The sequence below is a fragment of the Lagenorhynchus albirostris genome, chromosome 19 (genome assembly GCF_949774975.1).
Source record: "Lagenorhynchus albirostris chromosome 19, mLagAlb1.1, whole genome shotgun sequence".
Classification (NCBI taxonomy): domain Eukaryota; kingdom Metazoa; phylum Chordata; class Mammalia; order Artiodactyla; family Delphinidae; genus Lagenorhynchus; species Lagenorhynchus albirostris.
Genome location: NC_083113.1, coordinates 4548187 through 4564989, shown reverse-complemented (window position 1 = coordinate 4564989; position 16803 = coordinate 4548187). Strand labels below are relative to the sequence as shown.

At 59.5% G+C, this 16803-nt stretch overlaps 2 protein-coding genes across 5 annotated transcripts in view; both read right to left on the bottom strand.

The window, feature by feature from the left end:
• SBK3 (SH3 domain binding kinase family member 3) overlaps positions 1-14342 on the bottom strand; it is a 137221-nt gene extending 122879 nt beyond the window's left edge. Inside the window, exons 1-4 of one of the 3 annotated variants that reach the window (XR_009537131.1) lie at positions 13869-14342; positions 13190-13340; positions 12459-12664; positions 10279-11182 (exon numbers count right to left, since the gene is read on the bottom strand). Coding sequence is in view for 2 of the 3 variants with exons in the window: in XM_060131269.1 (XP_059987252.1) it covers positions 10364-11182; positions 12459-12664; positions 13190-13340; positions 13869-14033 (1341 nt within the window). In the remaining variant the exon portion in view is untranslated. Of the gene's footprint in view, positions 1-8554; positions 11183-12458; positions 12665-13189; positions 13341-13868 lie in introns of those variants that run through there. The other 2 variants (XM_060131269.1, XM_060131270.1) reach the window with 2 other exon arrangements.
• On the bottom strand, positions 1472-7239 carry SBK2 (SH3 domain binding kinase family member 2). Of its 2 annotated transcripts, none has more exons than XM_060131736.1 (4): positions 7156-7239; positions 6082-6342; positions 3807-4009; positions 1472-2844 (listed from the first exon to the last, which is right to left on the bottom strand). In XM_060131736.1, exons 2-4 carry the CDS (start codon positions 6338-6340, stop codon positions 2254-2256), a joined length of 1053 nt encoding a protein of 350 aa, XP_059987719.1. In that variant the 5' UTR covers positions 6341-6342; positions 7156-7239; the 3' UTR covers positions 1472-2253. The 2 variants fall into 2 exon arrangements, with proteins under 2 accessions (XP_059987719.1, XP_059987720.1); XM_060131737.1 differs by having other exon boundaries at positions 7099-7183.
• Positions 14343-16803: the final 2461 nt, after the last annotated feature.

Here is a 16803-nt window from a genome sequence, read left to right as displayed (position 1 = left end):
CTGTGTCCACCCCTGAAGTGGGGAGGATCTAAGGGACCCCTTCCAGCGAGTTCAGGACGTGCCACCTGCTGGGAGCTGCTTGAGGGGTAAGCGGCTTCATTCGAGTAAAGTATTACGATTAGTATTATGTGTCTTGTCATTAAGTAACGCTAAATTAGCACCACCCCATCCACTCCTGTCTCTTCCTCCAGCCCTCCTGCGGGGGGCCCATCGCTGGGTCATTATCACCTCGCGGTGTATCCCCAGCTGATGCCACCAATTAGCACCCTCTGTGCCCCCCCCAGACCCTGCTCCTCTCCACTCCCCCGCCCCTCAGCCCCACCCCACCCCCCAGCCACCTCCAGCTTTTTTGGGACACATTCTTGGCCTAATTGCTTGGGTTATTTCAGATTCACGGGTGAGGTGTCAGGAGGTCCCGCTCGTGCTCCCCCTACTGCACCCACCATCTTATTCTCCCCCTACTCCAGGAAGCTCACCTGGATTGCCCGGGACAGGGGCCCATGTCCCCAGGTCTCTGGACTGAACTTAGATTGAAAGGATCCTTGGGGTCACTCCACACAGGCTGCCTCCACCACACCCCTCCCCTCCAGGCAACACCTTGGTGGCCACAGCAGGGGCCCTGGGGGGTGCAGGGCCAGGGAGAGGATGACATATGATCCAGCCCTGAGTTGTAGCCATTCTCTAGGCGGGCGGCCAAGGAGGGCACAGAGAGGAAGAGAGAGTGTTTGCAAACAGGGCGGCTGCCAAGAAGGGGCCAGGGTGACGGGTGGCGGGGGCGGGTGGGTGTGAAGGAGAGGAGGGCCCAGCTGGTAACTGGCAGCCGCGCCTGTGACTTGTCTTCCCCCTGCTACACACACACACACACCCCCCCCACACATGCAGGCCCAAGGCCTCACAGACACGCAAGCATCTCACTGCACACAGTGAGATGCACGCAGACTCTATTTTCTCCCCTCACCCAGGCAGTCACACGATTACATGAGCACACGGGGGCTCAGACGCTTGTAGACACACAAAGCCCACGCACTCATGTCATCTGCGTTCAAACCCTCATGTCTCTCTCTCTCCCACACACACAAACACACACCATTGTTTACACACACACGTGGGCTCAGACACTCATGGACACACAAATACCCAGAAATACACGCTCAAGTTCCTACCCACCTGAGAACAGCTGGACACTTCCCAGCTCTGGTGGCTAATCCCTCTCCTTCTCACACATATGTGTGCAGGGTAGGTGCAAACAGTGCTGACACACTCCCAGGGACACCACAAACGCACACGCGGAGCCAGCACCTCGCAGGAGCGCCCGGTGGGACCACTGTCTGCCATTCTTTCTGCCTCTGTCTGTCTCTCCGTTTCTTTCTGTCTCTGTCTCTCCTCCACAACATGCTCTCCAGGGCACACAGGCACGCACACGCCGGCCTTCTCTTTCCCACACTGCCAGACCGACAGCGTCACGGGGACCTAAGTGCCAGATGGACTTTATTTGCAGAGCGGTTGGGGTGACAGAGAGACAAAGCACATTATCGAGAGGGCGTGGGCCCAGCATGTGGGGAGGAAGAGGGAGTTAGGCAGGGAGCGGAACCCAGCAAAACAGAAAAGACAAGGGCAGGAAGACAGGCATACACGGAGGGAGGCTGTGCAAAACCAGGGGGGTCCGTTTACTGAATAAGCATCTGTGGACCACCTACACGGGGCAGGATGACCCCTTCTACGTGGCATCCGTCAGAGAGCAGGACAGGCTGAGATCCTGGGCCCCCGGGAGCCCACATTCCAGCCGGGCATGCAGAATAACCACTACGAATAGATCAATTGTCCGGCTGGAAGGGAGTGAGTGTCACAGAGGAAAGGGGAGCGGAGCAAGAGTAGGGGGCTGGGAGTGCAGGCTGTAGTGTCCCGCGGTGGTGAGGGGCGGCCTGGCTGAGACAGCTTGGCAGGAGGTGCGGGAAAGCACCCAGAGCACCGCAGGCAAAGGGAGCAGCGGGTGCCAAGGCCCGGGGAAGATGGGGCAGGTGTGGACAGACACGGGGTGCTCCCGGAGACCCCCTTCCCCCGGACCAAGGCAGCAGACAGATGCCCTGACGTGGGAATTAAGGACAGAAAGGGGAAAATCATGAGACAGAGACCAACAGACAGCAGAGCAGCCAGCCGCCACCCATGAATGCGGAGGAGGCCTCAGGATGGGGGCTGGGGTTGCCTTCCGGAGCCTCCCCAGGCCGGGCTGGGCCCGGGCTGCCCCCGTGCTTCTCACTCTGGGTCCCCCTTCTCCCCCTGGGGCACCTCCTCGGCCTCCCCCTCCCGCTGCCTCCAGGGCCGCCCCAGGTAGTCCCGGATGGAGCTCACGGGGCTTCTCCTTCGGGGGTGAGGGTCCAGCAGCCCCCACAGGAGAGCGTCTGCCACGGGCGTCAGGCCAAGCCAGGGCTGAGGACGGGCCTGGGGCTGGCCTGAGGCCTGCCAGATGACGTAGTCCTCATAGAAGGGGTCGGCCTCCACCAGGGGCTGGTCCCAGGGGAAGTAGCCAGTGAGAAGGCAGAAGAGCAGGACGCCCAGTGCCCAAGCGTCCAGGGCGGGCTGGATGGGCAGGCCCTCGGGGAGGGGCGGGGGGCCACAGAGCTCCGGGGCCGTGTAGGGTATGGGCGGCCCCACCAGGCGCAGCAGGGTTCCGCGGGGCCGCGTGTGGCCGAAGTCGGTAAGCTTGACCCACCGGCAGGCTGGGTCGCACACCAGCACGTTCTCCGGCTTGAGGTCCCGGTACACCAGGCCGCGGGAGTGGATGTGCTCCAGGGCTGAGGCCAGCTGGGCCGCACAGCGCTGGGCTGCTGGCTGCAGGAGGCCCACCTGTGGGTGACAGGTGTCAGGGTCCACCACCCTGCCCGCCAGCCAGAAGGGAACGGGGCCATAGCGCTTGTCCTCAGCCCCGGGGAGCAGGCCCAGGGGATGGAGGGCCCCAAAGAGGGTGGCTCTGGTGAGGCCTGGTGTGAGCCCCATGGGCCCTGGCGGAGCCCCGTGGGGCCTGGTGTGAGCCCCGTGGCCCTGGTGTGAGCCCCGTGGGGCCTGGTGTGAACCCCGTGGGGGCTTGTGTGAGCCCCGTGAGGCCTGGTGTGAGCCCCGTGGGCCCTGGTATGAGCCCCACGGTGCCTGGTGTGAGCCCCGTGGGCCCTGGTGTGAGCCCCGTGGGCCCTGGTGTGAGCCCCGTGGGTCCTGGTGTGAGGCCTGGTGTGAGCCCCATGGGTCCTGGTGTGAGCCCCGTGGACCTGGCGTGAGCCCCGTGGGGCCTGGCGTGAGCCCCGTGGGTCCTGGTGTGAGCCCCGTGGGTCCTGGTGTGAGCCCCACGGTGCCTGGTGTGAGCCCCGTGGGTCCTGGTGTGAGCCCCGTGGCCCTGGTGTGAGCCCTGTGGGCCCTGGTGTGAGCCCCGTGGGTCCTGGTGTGAGGCCTGGTGTGAGCCCCGTGAGGCCTGGTGTGAGCCCCGTGGCCCTGGTGTGAGCCCCGTGGGGCCTGGTGTGAGCCCCGTGGCCCTGGTGTGAGCCCCGTGGGGCCTGGTGTGAGCCCCGTGGGCCCTGGTGTGAGCCCCGTGAGGCCTGGTGTGAGCCCTGTGGGCCCTGGTGAACCTCAGTGGGTGCAGTGTTGGTTCTGTGGCGGCCATGAACTCCTTAGAGGCCTCACAATTCCACAAGACCTGCGGGCCCAGTGAGGCCTCTGCAGGGCTACCTGAGTCACCATGCAGTGAGTGTGATTCCTGAGGCCCAGGTTGGGTAGGGGCGTCCACGTGGCACCCCCTGAGCCATGGGAGGCTGACCCACCTTGGGCTGGATGAAGGCGATGAGGTCTCCATGCAGGACAGGCTCGGTCAGGAAGCTGTAGGAGTCGACTGACTCCACGCCAATGCCGTAGGCCGCCACGATGGCCGAGTGCGAGCCCAGGGAGAGGCCCACACAGAACTCATACAGGAAGCCTCGGAGGGTGGTGGAGGCCTTCGGGAGCTGCTTCAGGGCAAAGGTTGTGCCTGACGGAGCAGGGACAGAGGTGAGAGGTGCATGAGCCTAGGGCCAGCCCTGCTGTCCCTCAGCCTGGACTCTCTCCCATGTGCCGCCCTCACCCCCTCCACCGCCTGCCCCCTGCCAAGCCTGCCCTAGAACAGCGTGGCCACTGAAACAACACCAGTGGTAATGATAATAATAATAACAATGATAATAGTATTTAGTGAGTTCCTACTCTGCTGTCTTGGAGCAGGTAGAATGGTACCACGAAAACCGAACTCAGAACTTCCAATAATTTTATTGGGCCCCTCGTTCCAGCAAACCCATGCCAAAAAGCCATGTTTGAGGCAACTGGGGAAAAGATACCCTGAACTGGGTATTAGACCCCACTAAGGGGTTATTGTGAATTTTGCCACACGTGGAAACAACTTCCTAGAATGTAAGCTCCCAGGAGGCAGAAACTCTGGTTTCTCCAATTTTTGTTTTTTTCTTTTCCATTACGGTCCTTAAAAAACTGAAAATAGAGTTATCATGTGATCCTGCAATCCTACTCCTGGGCATATATCTGGTAAAGACTCCATTCAGATACATGCACCCCAATGTTCATAGCTGAACTATTTACAATAGCCAAGACATGGAAGCCACCTAAATGCCCATTGACAAATGAATGGATAAACACAGGATGGAGTATTCCTCAAGCCATAAAAAAGAATGAAATCGTGCCATGTGCAGCAACATGGATGGACCTAGAGATTGTCATACTGAGTGAGGTAAGTCAGACAGAGAAAGACAAATAGCATATGGTTTGTTCAATTTTTGAGTCACCAGCTGCCAGGGCCCAACCTTGCCCAAGAGGCTGTGTGTGATGGGGGAGGGTCGCGTCCTTACCTAAAATGCTAACCATTCCCCTCCCCCTCCCCAACTGGGTGCAGCAGTGCCTCTTCTGTTTATCGACAATGCTCTGAATTCCCACCATCAAGCACAACTGCCTTCGATTTTGAGGACCTGGAAGAGGCCCCCTTACAAACCCTCTGTTCCCCATTATGGCCTCCAAGTTCTGTGACGACCCAGGTCTGCATCTTTTTGCATCTTTCTCTGTCATGGGCTGCCTTGTGTCCCTCCCCCCACCACTCCCCACTGCGAAATTCATATGTTAAAGTTCTCACCCTGCAGTATCACACAATATGACTGTATTTGGCCGCGCCACACGGCTTGCGGGATCTCAGTACCCCATCCAGGGATTGAACCCAGGCCCGTGGCAGTGAAAGCGCAGAATCCTAACCACTGGACCGCCAGGGAATTCCCTGGAGAGAGGGTCTTGAAAGAGGTAAAATGAGATCATTGGGGTGGTCCTTAGTCCAGTATGACTGGTGTCCTTATAAGAAGAGGAAATTTGGACACAGACATGCATGCACACAGGGGAGACGGTGTGAGGACACAAGGAGAAGGTGGCCGTCTGCAAGCCAAGGAGAGAGGCCTCAGGAGAAACCAACCCTGCTGACACCTTGATCTTGGACTCCTGCCTCCGGAACTGTGAGCCCCCCCTAGGCTGTGGTACTTTGTTATGACAATCATAGGAAACTAACACACCCTCTCCCCATTCGTGCTGGGAGCTCCCTGAAGGCTGGGCTGGCTCAGACTCCTCCTTGGGGGCCCAGCAGCCCCCCGGACAGGGCTGAGCCCTCCAGTCTCCTTGGAAGGTGACGACCAGATTGGGGTTGGGGTGCACAACCACCGTGTGCTGGCCTTGCTAAGTGCCTGGCAGACAGCATGGCTCTGCGTCACTCCCACGATGACCACCAAGCCGGCCACGTGTGAGGGCCATGAGAGGGGGCTCTGTCTTCCTCCCCATTGTCCCCAGCAACTAGAGCTACCAACATTTCCTCAGAGAATCACAGTTCTTTCAGAGAAGGAATCATCACCCACGTTTTCAAAGGAGGAGGCTGAGGTTCGGAGAGGGTAGGGGAGTTACTAAGATCACACAGCCTGGAAGGGGCAGAGGCAGGACTTGATTGAGGTTTACAGACTCCTCAGCCTTGGCTAGCTTCTACCTGGGCCCACACCACTGCCCCCCGCCTCTGTCCCCAGGCTTTTGTACCTTTCTGACGGTGGGTGACCAGCAGGACCCGGCCAAAGCGACCCTGGCCCAGGGGACGCACGTGCTGGTAGAGCTCGTCCACCTCGGCCTGGACCAGGGTCTGGGCGCTCAGCGCCATCATGTCCTCCAGTGCCAGGGCCGCTTCCTGGCCCTGCCGCAGCTCCTCTGCCGTGAGGCCCCCCAGGTCCTCCCCAGCACCGTTCTCCACAGACCCCATCTCCATTTCCACCTGTTTCTCCTCTGATGGCTTCCCAGGCATCTCTGCAAGGGCAGAAGAGAGGGTGACCAGGACTTAGGTCCTGCCAGACCAGGGGCCAGGGCAGGAGGGGCTGGGGACCTGGACTCCTGGATCTGAGGAGGAGGGTGGAAGCTGATTGTCTCAGGCCATCGTGACTCATTTTCCCTTCTTATTAGAGGCGTCTTGGGAGTGGGGAGGCCAGTCTCGGGCTGGGGTGAGGTCAAGTCTGAGGGCACAGATGTCCCTCACCCCACCCCCACATCCCTGCGCCACCTGATGGCCTGAGGATGAAAGATGAACCAGATAACTCGAGACACCCCCCCACCTGTTTCCAAAGCAAACAGGCTTGGGCCCTGGGGGTGGGTGAGCAGCCTCAGCCTCCCAAGAGTAAACAGGTGCTCTCTGCCCCCAGGGCCTGTGCAGGGCGGGTGGCTCACACCAGGGCCTGGGGGACGCCTGGGGCCTGGGTGGGAGCAAGCACTCGGGGATGATCACCAAGCCCTTACGTGGTCTGGGGTCCAACTCAATAGCCCCAGCCCCTACCCACTCAGACCCAGGGGTCCAGGCCCCCAGGTCCTCCTCCCTCAGACCCAGGGGTCCAGACACCCAGCCGACCCCTCTGCCACGACCTTATGTAACTCACACATCTTGGGACCCCCCCCAAGACTCTGTGTCCCTGACACTCAACTACTCCACAGTCTCAAGGTCTGTAATTAGCCCCTGATCCCCCAAAGAACCCAGGACTCTGACCACCTGCACAGCTTCACCCTCAGGCCCACCTCAGGAGGTCTGACCCTTGCCTCCTCCTGACCCGGGCTCCAACCTCCGGACCTCACCTTCTCCAAGGCTTGCCTGACCCTTCGGCTGCCCGCTGTGGTCAGTGCCCAGCACTCAGAGCCCAGGCCAGCAGAGGCCTGCCCTGCTGCAAGACCCCGCCCCCACCTAGGGGGTCGTAGCCCCGCCCCAGGCCTCGCCCCTTGAACCTCATGGGGAGAGCGACATCGTGCGTTGTCTCCCAGAACTGGCTCTGGCCAGACAGATATCCCAGGCCAGGAAGTCAGTCCTCCCTCTTCAGACCAGACCCCAGCCCCTCCTCCCTCAGACCCAGGGGTCCGGGCCCCCAGCCCCTCCCCCCTCAGACCCAGGAGTCCGGGCCCCCAGGCCCTCCTCCCTCAGACCCAGGGGTCCGGACCCCCAGCCCCTCCCCCCTCAGACCCAGGAGTCCGGGCCCCCAGGCCCTCCTCCCTCAGACCCAGGGGTCCGGACCCCCAGCCCCTCCCCCCTCAGACCCAGGAGTCCGGGCCCCCAGCCCCTCCCCCCTCAGACCCTGGGGTCCAGACCCCCAGCCCCTCTCCCCTCAGACCCATGGGTCCGGGCTCCAGCCCCTCCTCCCTCAGATCCAGGGGTCCAGGCCCCCAGCCCCTCCCCCCGCAGACCCATGGGTCCAGGCCCCCAGCCCCTCCCCCCTCAGACCAAGGAGTCCGGGCCCCCAGCCCCTCCTCCCTCAGACCCAGGGGTCCAGATCCCCAGCCCCTCCTCCCTCAGACCCTGGGGTCCAGACCCCCAGCCCCTCTCCCCTCAGACCCATGGGTCCGGGCCCCAGCCCCTCCTCCCTCAGATCCAGGGGTCCAGGCCCCCAGGCCTTCCCCCCTCAGACCATAGGTCCGGGCCCCAGCCCCTCCCCCCTCAGATCCAGGAGTCCTGGTCCCCAGCCCCTCCCCCCTCAGACCCATGGGTCTGGGCCCCAGCCCCTCCCCCTTCAGACCCAGGGGTCCAGGCCCCCAGCCCTTCCCCCCTCAGATCCAGGAGTCCTGGTCCCCTGTAGAGGATGAAATCATTTCTCCAGCTTGCCCCTGCCTTGACCCCAGCCAGCTGCCCCATCAGTGCCCCACTGACAGGTCTGACACAAGTGTTTGGTAAGGGGCGTCCGGGGGAGGAGACATGGGGTCCTGTGTGGGGAAAGGATGAGACAACAAGATTCCAGAACGATGCAGTGAGAAATGACCTCAGACTCGGAGCAGAGGGGGAGCAGGTGGTGCAGCAACTGGGAAGTGAAGGCCCTGAAGGGAGGGGAAGAAGGGAGGGGAGTCCCAGTTATGAGTCTGCAGACTTCAAAGTTGGGCGGGGGGCAGGCAGGGACTCCCAGGGCTGAAGGAGGAGGCAGGGGCGGGGTCCCGGAGGGTTGCACCCACCCCCTCAGGTTTAGAGCGAGATGATCAATGTGAACTCACTTGATTCTTTTTAAATTTACTTTTTATTTCAGAATCATTTTTAGAGGTACAGGACAGCTGCTTTGAGCTCCCATGTCGCCTCACCAAGCTCCCTGCCAGGTGAGTCCCTCACCCAGCTGTCGGTGCATTTGTCCAAATGAAGACAGTAACCGTCAGTCAAACGCTAGATGCTTCCCATGTCCATCAACAGCCTTTACCTGCTCCAGGGTCCAATTCAGGACACCCCGTCGTATGGAGTGAACTCACGTTTTTAAATCTAGAAAGCACGTAGGACAGATTCCCCAGAAAGAAGCAGGTCCCCGTGGCCGTGCTGGGTGCGGGGCATGCGGCATGGGATCCACGCAGCCCCTGCCCTGCAGGCGGGAAGCTTCACAAGTCAGGGGTCTGTGTGCTGGGATGGGGGTGGCATCGGGCCGGCCCGGGTGAACACAGATCCCTGCAAACCAGCTGTGGCCCTCAGCGTGGACGGGACCAGCACACGCCACGGTGCTTGTGCTCTCAGGGAGCTGGCGCAGGAGGCTTGCCGTGTGAGAGCAGAACCCGAAAGGATGTGCAGGGGGACAAGACCAAGTCTATCCTGGGCAGCCTGCGAGGGGAGATGAAAAAGGTGGAGGCGCAGATCGCTGGGCTACAAGTTTCGGAGGAGCCGGAGAGGCCCCCGGGGAGGGGTCTACTTTCTGGAGGCCTGGAGTTGGGAAGAAGGCATTCTCGGGGGAGAACACAGGGTTTCCAAACGTCTGCAAGCAAGAGAGGGTGTGTGTGTGCCTATCTGTGTGTCCATTTAGGTCCAGAAAGGATGAGTGCCTCCCCTTAATGTCCCCCAGAGCCCAGGGAAGTGGGAGAGATGGAAGGCGAGGTTTCCATGGTGTTGGATATGGAAAGCCCAGATTTGGTGCCAAGGCCAGCGGGAGTCACCTAAGGTCTTAAGGGAGAGGACTGACCACATCACAAGTCCATAAGCACCCAACATGTCCCCACCGTGCAGAAATGCATCTACAGGGGAAACAGCACCTTCCTTCAAGAAGACACGCTCAGGACAGAAGAGAGAGGAAGGGTCCTTGAGGGAGGAGGGGTCAGGACCCCTGGATCTGAGGGAGGAGGAGTGGGGGTCTGACCCCTAGGTCTGAGGGAGGAGGGGTGGGGGTCTGACCCCTGGGTCTGAGGGGGGAGGGGCTGGGGGCCTGGACCCCTGGGTCTGAGGGGGGAGGGGCTGGGGGCCTGGACCCCTGGGTCTGAGGGGGGAGGGGCCGGGGGTCCAGACCCCTGGGTCTGAGGGAGGAGGGGCTGGGGGCCTGGACCCCTGGGTCTGAGGGAGGAGGGGTGGGGGCCCAGACCCCTGGGTCTGAGGGAGGAGGGCTGGGGGCCTGGACCCCTGGGTCTGAGGGAGGAGGGGCTGGGGGCCTGGACCCCTGGGTCTGAGGGAGGAGGGGTGGGGGTCTGACCCCTGGGTCTGAGGGAGGAGGGCTGGGGGCCTGGACCCCTGGTTCTGAGGGAGGAGGGGCTGGGGGCCTGGACCCCTGGGTCTGAGGGAGGAGGGGTGGGTGTCTGACCCCTGGGTCTGAGGGAGGAGGGGTGAGGGTCTGACCCCAGGGTCTGAGGGAGGAGGGGCTGGGGGCCTGGACCCCTGGGTCTGAGGAAGGAGGGCTGGGGGCCTGGACCCCTGGGTCTGAGGGAGGAGGGGTGGGGGTCTGACCCCTGGGTCTGAGAGAGGAGGGGTGAGGGTCTGACCCCTGGGTCTGAGGGAGGAGGGGCCGGGGGTACCGGACTCCTGGGTCCTCAGTCAGGAGGGGAATTGTGCATACAAGTCCAGGCTTCAGTTGGGAGAGATGCAATGTGTTCCATCTCTGTCGTCCCGGGAGCAGCTGTCTCTCCATCCAGGTGGCCATGGGGGCTGGGGGAGAGGCCTTTGGCCCAAGCTCTGGGCGCCTGTCCCAGTCAGCTGGTCAGGGCTGTCCCCCATCTGTCTGCACCTCCCACCATCGTTGTTGTCGTCATTCTCCTCCCCCTCTGACCACTCTTCCAGGCTTGCTCCCCCCTCTTCCTCCTCCCCGTCTTCACTGGACACACTCCCCAAGCCCCCAGGTCTCTCCTTGTTCTCCTTTAACCCCCAATCATCCCCCAGGAAGCCCAGGACAGCCAGTGGGGGGATCCTAGTCTCTTGATTCAGGTCCAGAAGCCCCTGGAGCAGTGCCAGAGCCGGGGGCGCAAACTGGTCCCAAGGGGGCGGTGGTTGAAGTGGCTGGGGCCTGGTGGTCATCCAGCCAGCAAAGGCCTCGAACCCAGGGTCAGGGGCTAGTGCCGCATCCCAAGGGAAACAGGCCATGGCCGCACAGAAGAGAAGCACCCCCAGCCCCCAGGAGTCCACTGCTGGTCGCAGGGGCAGGGTGTCAGGGGGCAGCAGGAGGCAGAGCTCGGGTGGGGCGGAGGGCAGTGGCCCTGGCGGGGCAGAGGTTGGACTGCCCTCAGGCCGGGTCAGACCCAGGTCACCCAGGGCCACCCGGCTGCAGACAGGGTCGAAGACCAGCACGTTGTCTGGCTTGACGTCCGCATGGACCAGCCCCCGGCCATGGAGGAAGTCCAGGGCTCCAGCTAGCTGGGCCACCACCCGCTTCACCTGCAGCTCTGGGAGGCCCTGGGGTCAAAGAGAGAGGACGAAGGTCAGGCTGCCTTGGTTCCTTCTTTACGTTGCTTCTTGGGGTTCAAGAATCCAAATCCCCAGACAAGGGGCTACCTCTAGTGTCCCCAGAACATCCCCCCAACAGCTTCTCCAGGTCACCCTCAGCCACAAGCTGCCCCCACATCTGTGCTCCTGTAGACCAAGTCCCAGATGTTTTCCTCACTGGAACCCCAGATCTAACAAGAACTTCTTGAACTTCCATCAGACTTTGTCCTAACACTCAAACCCATTCCTTATATTTCTTATCTCCTCTAAACTGACCACCAAGATCTCCAGTGAACACCCAAATCCCACACTTAATCCTCATCTGAGTCCCGTACTAATGGAGGTCCCATCTCTAACTCAGACCCAGTTCTAAAGTCCCACAGTTTATTTCATCAATCGACTGATAGATCGATCCATCCAGCTAGCCACGCAGCAAGACAGCAATCCATCCATCAAACCAGTTATCCATCCAACGGTCTATACAGCAGGGTTTCCACTCAATACCCATTCCGCCAGCTAGTCAGCAATTCAATAATTTGTCCAGTTATTTAATAGCCAACATCCATCCATTCATCCCTCCATCCTTCAGTCCATCCAAACATCCATCCATCCATCCATCCACCCATCTTTCCATCCATCCGTCCATCCTACTCTTTCCCTCCTTCTCTCCCTCGCTTCCTTTTTTCCTTCTGTTTATCCCCAACCCTATTTCAAATCCAAAGTCTATTCCTAAAGATGGCCCCACCCTAACTGCAAACTCAAGTACCCCCAGAATATCATGGATTCAGTCCTGACCTGGTCTTTCTAGAGAGAACTTCATTACAGCCCTTCTCCAACTCAACCTACATACACATTCCCAAGCATCTCTGCTTCACTCTGCAGCCCCAGCCATGCTCTTCTCCACACCCGTGACCAGTCTATAATCAACCCTAAACTCAACCCATCCAACTCCACCCACACCCGTTCCCAATGCCAATGCCAATTAAAAGCCCATCTCTGTCTCCTTCCCTACCCCCTCATCCGACCTGATCCATCCTCAACCCCAATCCCAACTCCCTGCCCTGGAATGGATTAGGGTTGGGGTTAGTCATGGAACTGCACTGAGAATTAGAAATAAGGAGGTGGTTTGGGGGCTTAGGGTGGAGTTAAGATTTGGGGGTCAGGGTTGGAGACAGGACTGGGGGAGGGACAAAGTCAGACCTGGGATGAGCAGTCGCAACCTCTGTCCCTTGCCTCCCTGCCTCACCCGTTCCTGCAGCATCCCGCTGAGATCCCCACAGGGCGCATACTCCTGGGCCAAGGCGAAGTGTCGGGGCGTCTCCAGGGGTCCTGCCAGGGTCTGGAGCAGGCCTGGATGTGATGAGACACAGCGGCCCACACAGAACTCTCTCAGGAAGGTGGTTCTCAGGACCGAGTCCCGAGGTAGGAGCTTCAGAGCCACAGCCGGACCTGCTGGGGAGGCGGGGGCAGAAGGGAACTCAGGGCGCTCTGATCTTGCTGTGGGGCCCTAGGCAAGCCACTCAACCTCTCTGAGCCTCAGACGCCTTACTTATAAAACAAGAGGGGCAGGGCATAGTGTCTGATCTCTCTGTGCCTCGAGTTTCTCCATCTGTGAAGTGGAGGTTGGAGGAGACCTTCCCTGAGGACTCTTTCTGCTCTGCCTCAGATTGCTTTGTGGTCTTGCACAACTGCCTTACCCACTCTGGACCTCAGTTTCCTCTCGCATAAAGTAGGGGACGCGGAGACTTGAATTTCAGTCCAAGTTGTGCTCCCGCCTTGCTGTGTGACCTCAGGCAAGTGTCTCACCCTCTCTGGGTGAGTTCCATTTTTTGGAAGACCACAGAGCTCTTAACTTTCTGGAGCCCCATCAAGATGTGTCCTCATCAGCTCCCCGCAAGGCTGCTCCCTGTCTCAGTGGTTTCAGAGGGGGAAACCTGGGGGACATCAAGGACTGTGCCCTTTGGTGGCCAAACTCACCCCCTTGGCGAGGCCGGGCAAGGAGCACGTGGCCGAAGGAGCCGGAGCCAAGCTTTCGGATGAGGTGATACTGGACACGCAGACTCCTCACTGGGGTCACCCTGGTGGCCGTCAGCTCCACAAGCCTCTGGAGGGCCGTGGCTGTGTCCTCCTGCAGGAGAGGGACAGAGGTGGGGAGGGGGTGAGTCTGGGGGCCACCTAGAGCAGCAGGGGGGCCTGGAGGCCCAGCCCAGGGCTGAGGTGGGGGGTTGGTCCCCAGAGAGGGGGATGAGTCACAATGACTCACCCGCCCTCGGGCCACCTGTTTTTGTGTCCTGGCGGGGTTATGGGTGATTGTCTCAGCGACCCTGCCCACTGCCATCTGTGGGAGTCACCAAAAGCCCAGCCCCGCTGGGGGCCTCCTCAGCCCACACCACCCCGACTCTACCCCTCTCTTTCTCCATCCTCCTCTCTTCCCCGGTTTCCTGTTCTTTGTTTCTGAGTACATTTCCCCCAGGGGTCTTGGCCTTGCTGTGTGTCCTCGGGTTTAGTTCTTCTGGGTCTTTGATGTTTCTCTGTTTCCCTGTCTCTTCCGTGTCTCTCTGTGTCTCTCTGTGTGTGTCTGCCCCTGGCCCTCTCCATCTCCCGCATCCCTCTCTGTCTCTCTCTGTCTCTCCCTCCCTCGTCTCCTTTCTCTCACCTCCGGGTCCCCATCCTCCTGGTTCTCGGGGTCCCTGAGCTCCATCTCAGGGTGACCTGGTGTCAGCTGGCCCTCGGGCAAGCACCCCTGGTCTGGGCTCCCCAAAAGCAGCACGCCCACTGAGCTCCACTGCACCCCTGAGCAGAGCCAAGGCCTGGAGCTCATCTGAAGGGTCTGCCTCCGTGCCCCTCTGCGTCCGAGTCCAGAGACTTCCCTGCCTGTCTGGCCCCCTCTCTCCACACCTCCCTGTCTCTGTCTTGCCCTTTTTCTAGCTCCTGGGTCTCAGGGTGGGTCTCCCCGCCTGTCTGTTGGTCCCTGGCCCCTCGCTCCTGTCCCCACGCTCTTCCCACTGTGGCCGCTGTCTGTCTGTCTGTCTTTCAGGATGTCTGCACTCTGTCCCCCACTCTGGCCTGCTCTCCCCAGTGTCTCTCCGTCTCTCTCCCGTCTTTGTTTCTGACTCTCTCCAAGCCTTTTGTCCCTCCCTTTTTCTGGGCCTGGGACAGGGGTGTGTGTGACAGCTCAGAGACATCCTGTCACCCCCCCACCCCTCCCTCCCCCTTCCAAACTTAGACCAGCTTGGACTCTGGGCTCTGGTCCCAGGACAGAGGGGACAAAACATATTTTGAACCCCCAGGGGCCGGGCCTGAGGGCAGCAGAGAAAGGGGAGCCCAGCCCCTTCATACACCTTACCTGGGTTGGGAGACCCAGGGCTCTGTGCATCCACCTGCCTCCATGGGCCTCTGGTGACCAGGGAGACCACTCCCAAAGCCCCCTAATACCAAGAGTCCCCACCCCCAGCCCTCCCCCATCAGACCCGGGAGCTCTTAATAGAGAGACTCTGGGGAAAAGTCTTCTTTCATGTACTCAGCAAGGCTCTGAGCCCAGCTCTGCGCTGGGGCCTTTATGCTGCATCTTCCCAGCCACGCAAAAGGGTGGTGATTTATCCCCAGTTTACAGAAAAGGAAACTGAGGTTCTGAGTGGCAATCGGCTTACGTGGGGTCAGAGAGGAGGAGGTGTGGGGTGACGCGGGACAGGCCTGTGTGACTCAGCCCGGACGCCTGCCCCATCAGGTTTCAACTACTACTACAACCTGCTATTAATAAAGACGCAGCTAGAAAGGTCTCTGGGCCCCTGGAAGGATCCCCAGGAAACTGGCTTCTGTGTTGGCCCTGGGAACCTGGGCAGGGCTGGCGGGGTGCGGTGCAGAGGCAGAACTTCCTTTGTTCTTTGACTTTTCGAGGTTTGTGGAAAGTTGCAAGCACAGAACAGTGGAAAAGGAAAGCCACAGGGAACACCATCCACTCCATTGACCAGACTTCACAAACATTACTTTTTGCCATACTCTCTTTCTCTCTCTTTTCTTTTGTGGGGATGGAGTATTTTAAAGTAAATTGCAGCCTAGGGAAATCATCTGGGGCAAAATGATACACTGCCTGGTGTTTGGTTTCAAATACTCCAGCGGAGGAAAACATGGCCCAAGTGAGGGTGGGGATCTTGAGTCAACAGCACATGTGTTGCTGAGCACATGGAAGTTCCTTTACTCTTTACTCTTGGTTCTCCTAGAAATTTTCCCTCATAAAAAGCTAAAAGTCACTAAATAAACTACAGACATCATGATAAATTCTGCCCCAATGCTCAGGTTTACGTTTCCATCAAAGGAAGGAAAATTTCCAGCTCAACTGCAAAACTCTTATCAATCACATCGAACGGTACTAACGGTAATTCCTTAACATAAGCTAATACTCAGTCTGTATTCTTCGTCCCCCAATTTTCCCAGTTTTCTATTGCTGCTTCAGTTGAGTCAGTAATCAGTGTCAACATGTGACTTTGGAGGAACTTTTTCTTTTATTTTGAAGTATAGTTGACTTACAATATTGTGTTAGTTTCAGGTATACAGCATAGTGATTCTTTTTTTAAAAAAATATATTTATTTATTTATTTATGGCTGCATTGGGTCTTTGTTGCTGCACGCGGGCTTTCTCTAGTTGCGGCAAGCGGGGGCTACTCTTCGTTGCGGTGTGCGGGTTGCTCATTGCGGTGGCTTCTCTTGTTGCGGAGCTCGGGCTCTAGGTGCGCGGGCTTCAGTAGTTGTGGCACGCGGGCTCAGTAGTTGTGGCCTGCAGGCTCTAGAGCGCCGGCTCAGTAGCTGTGGCGCACGGGCTTAGTTGCTCCGCGGCATGTGGGATCTTCCCGGACCAGGGCTCAAACCCATGTCCCCTGCATTGGCAGGTGGATTCTTAACCACTGTGCTACCAGGGAAGCCCCTGAAGGAACTTTTGATCACTCTGCCTTTCGTATTATTTAAATTTCCCCCACAGCATGTTACCTATTCAAAAACTAAAACTAAAATTAAATAATGCGATGATGACCCTTCATTCAGTGCTTATAAGGTGTCAGGCCCTGGCTCTTTATTTTTTAACTTTTTAAAATTCATTCAAGACTTTGTGGAGTCCTCCCGACAAGGCTTGGACGAGTAAGATGATGGCTTCCAATTTACCGAGGGGGAAACTGAGCCCTGGAGAAACAGAGGCATTGGTCAGCAGCCAGAGAGAGGCAGAGCCAGGATTCGCGAGGGTCCGGGGACCCCAGGCTGCCCTCTACCACGCCACCACCCCACTCAGGCTAGAGCTGAGTCCCTCCCCTGGGGGGCTGCAGGGCCTGCAGGGCAGCTGCTGGGCTGGAGCTGAAAGGTCAGGCTGCAGAGCTGGCCACCTGGGTCCCCCAGTGGGAGGGTGAGAGGGGCCGCTGCAGGCCTCTGGCCCTCCCCAGCCCCCCCAGAGGCTCACTGATGATCCGGGAGCTTTACACCTCCCCATTTAGCCACACTGCCGCGTGGGGTCACCCAGAGTGACCGGGAGATGCAGGTGTGATGGTGCGGGGGGAGGCCCAGCCCAGGCCCCAGGGTGCACACGCCCCTGTTGAAGCTGGGCTCTG

What these genes read in the sequence shown, in the direction of transcription:
- SBK2 (XM_060131736.1), bottom strand. Translation starts at nt 6,340, where the DNA reads ATGCCTGGGAAGCCATCAGAGGAGAAACAGGTGGAAATGGAGATGGGG. An exon ending in GGTCACCCACCGTCAGAAAG is followed by an intron (nt 4,010 to 6,081) that starts GTACAAAAGCCT and finishes CTGCTCCGTCAG; the next exon opens with GCACAACCTTTGCCCTGAAG. An exon ending in TCGCCTTCATCCAGCCCAAG is followed by an intron (nt 2,845 to 3,806) that starts GTGGGTCAGCCT and finishes TGTCACCCACAG; the next exon opens with GTGGGCCTCCTGCAGCCAGC.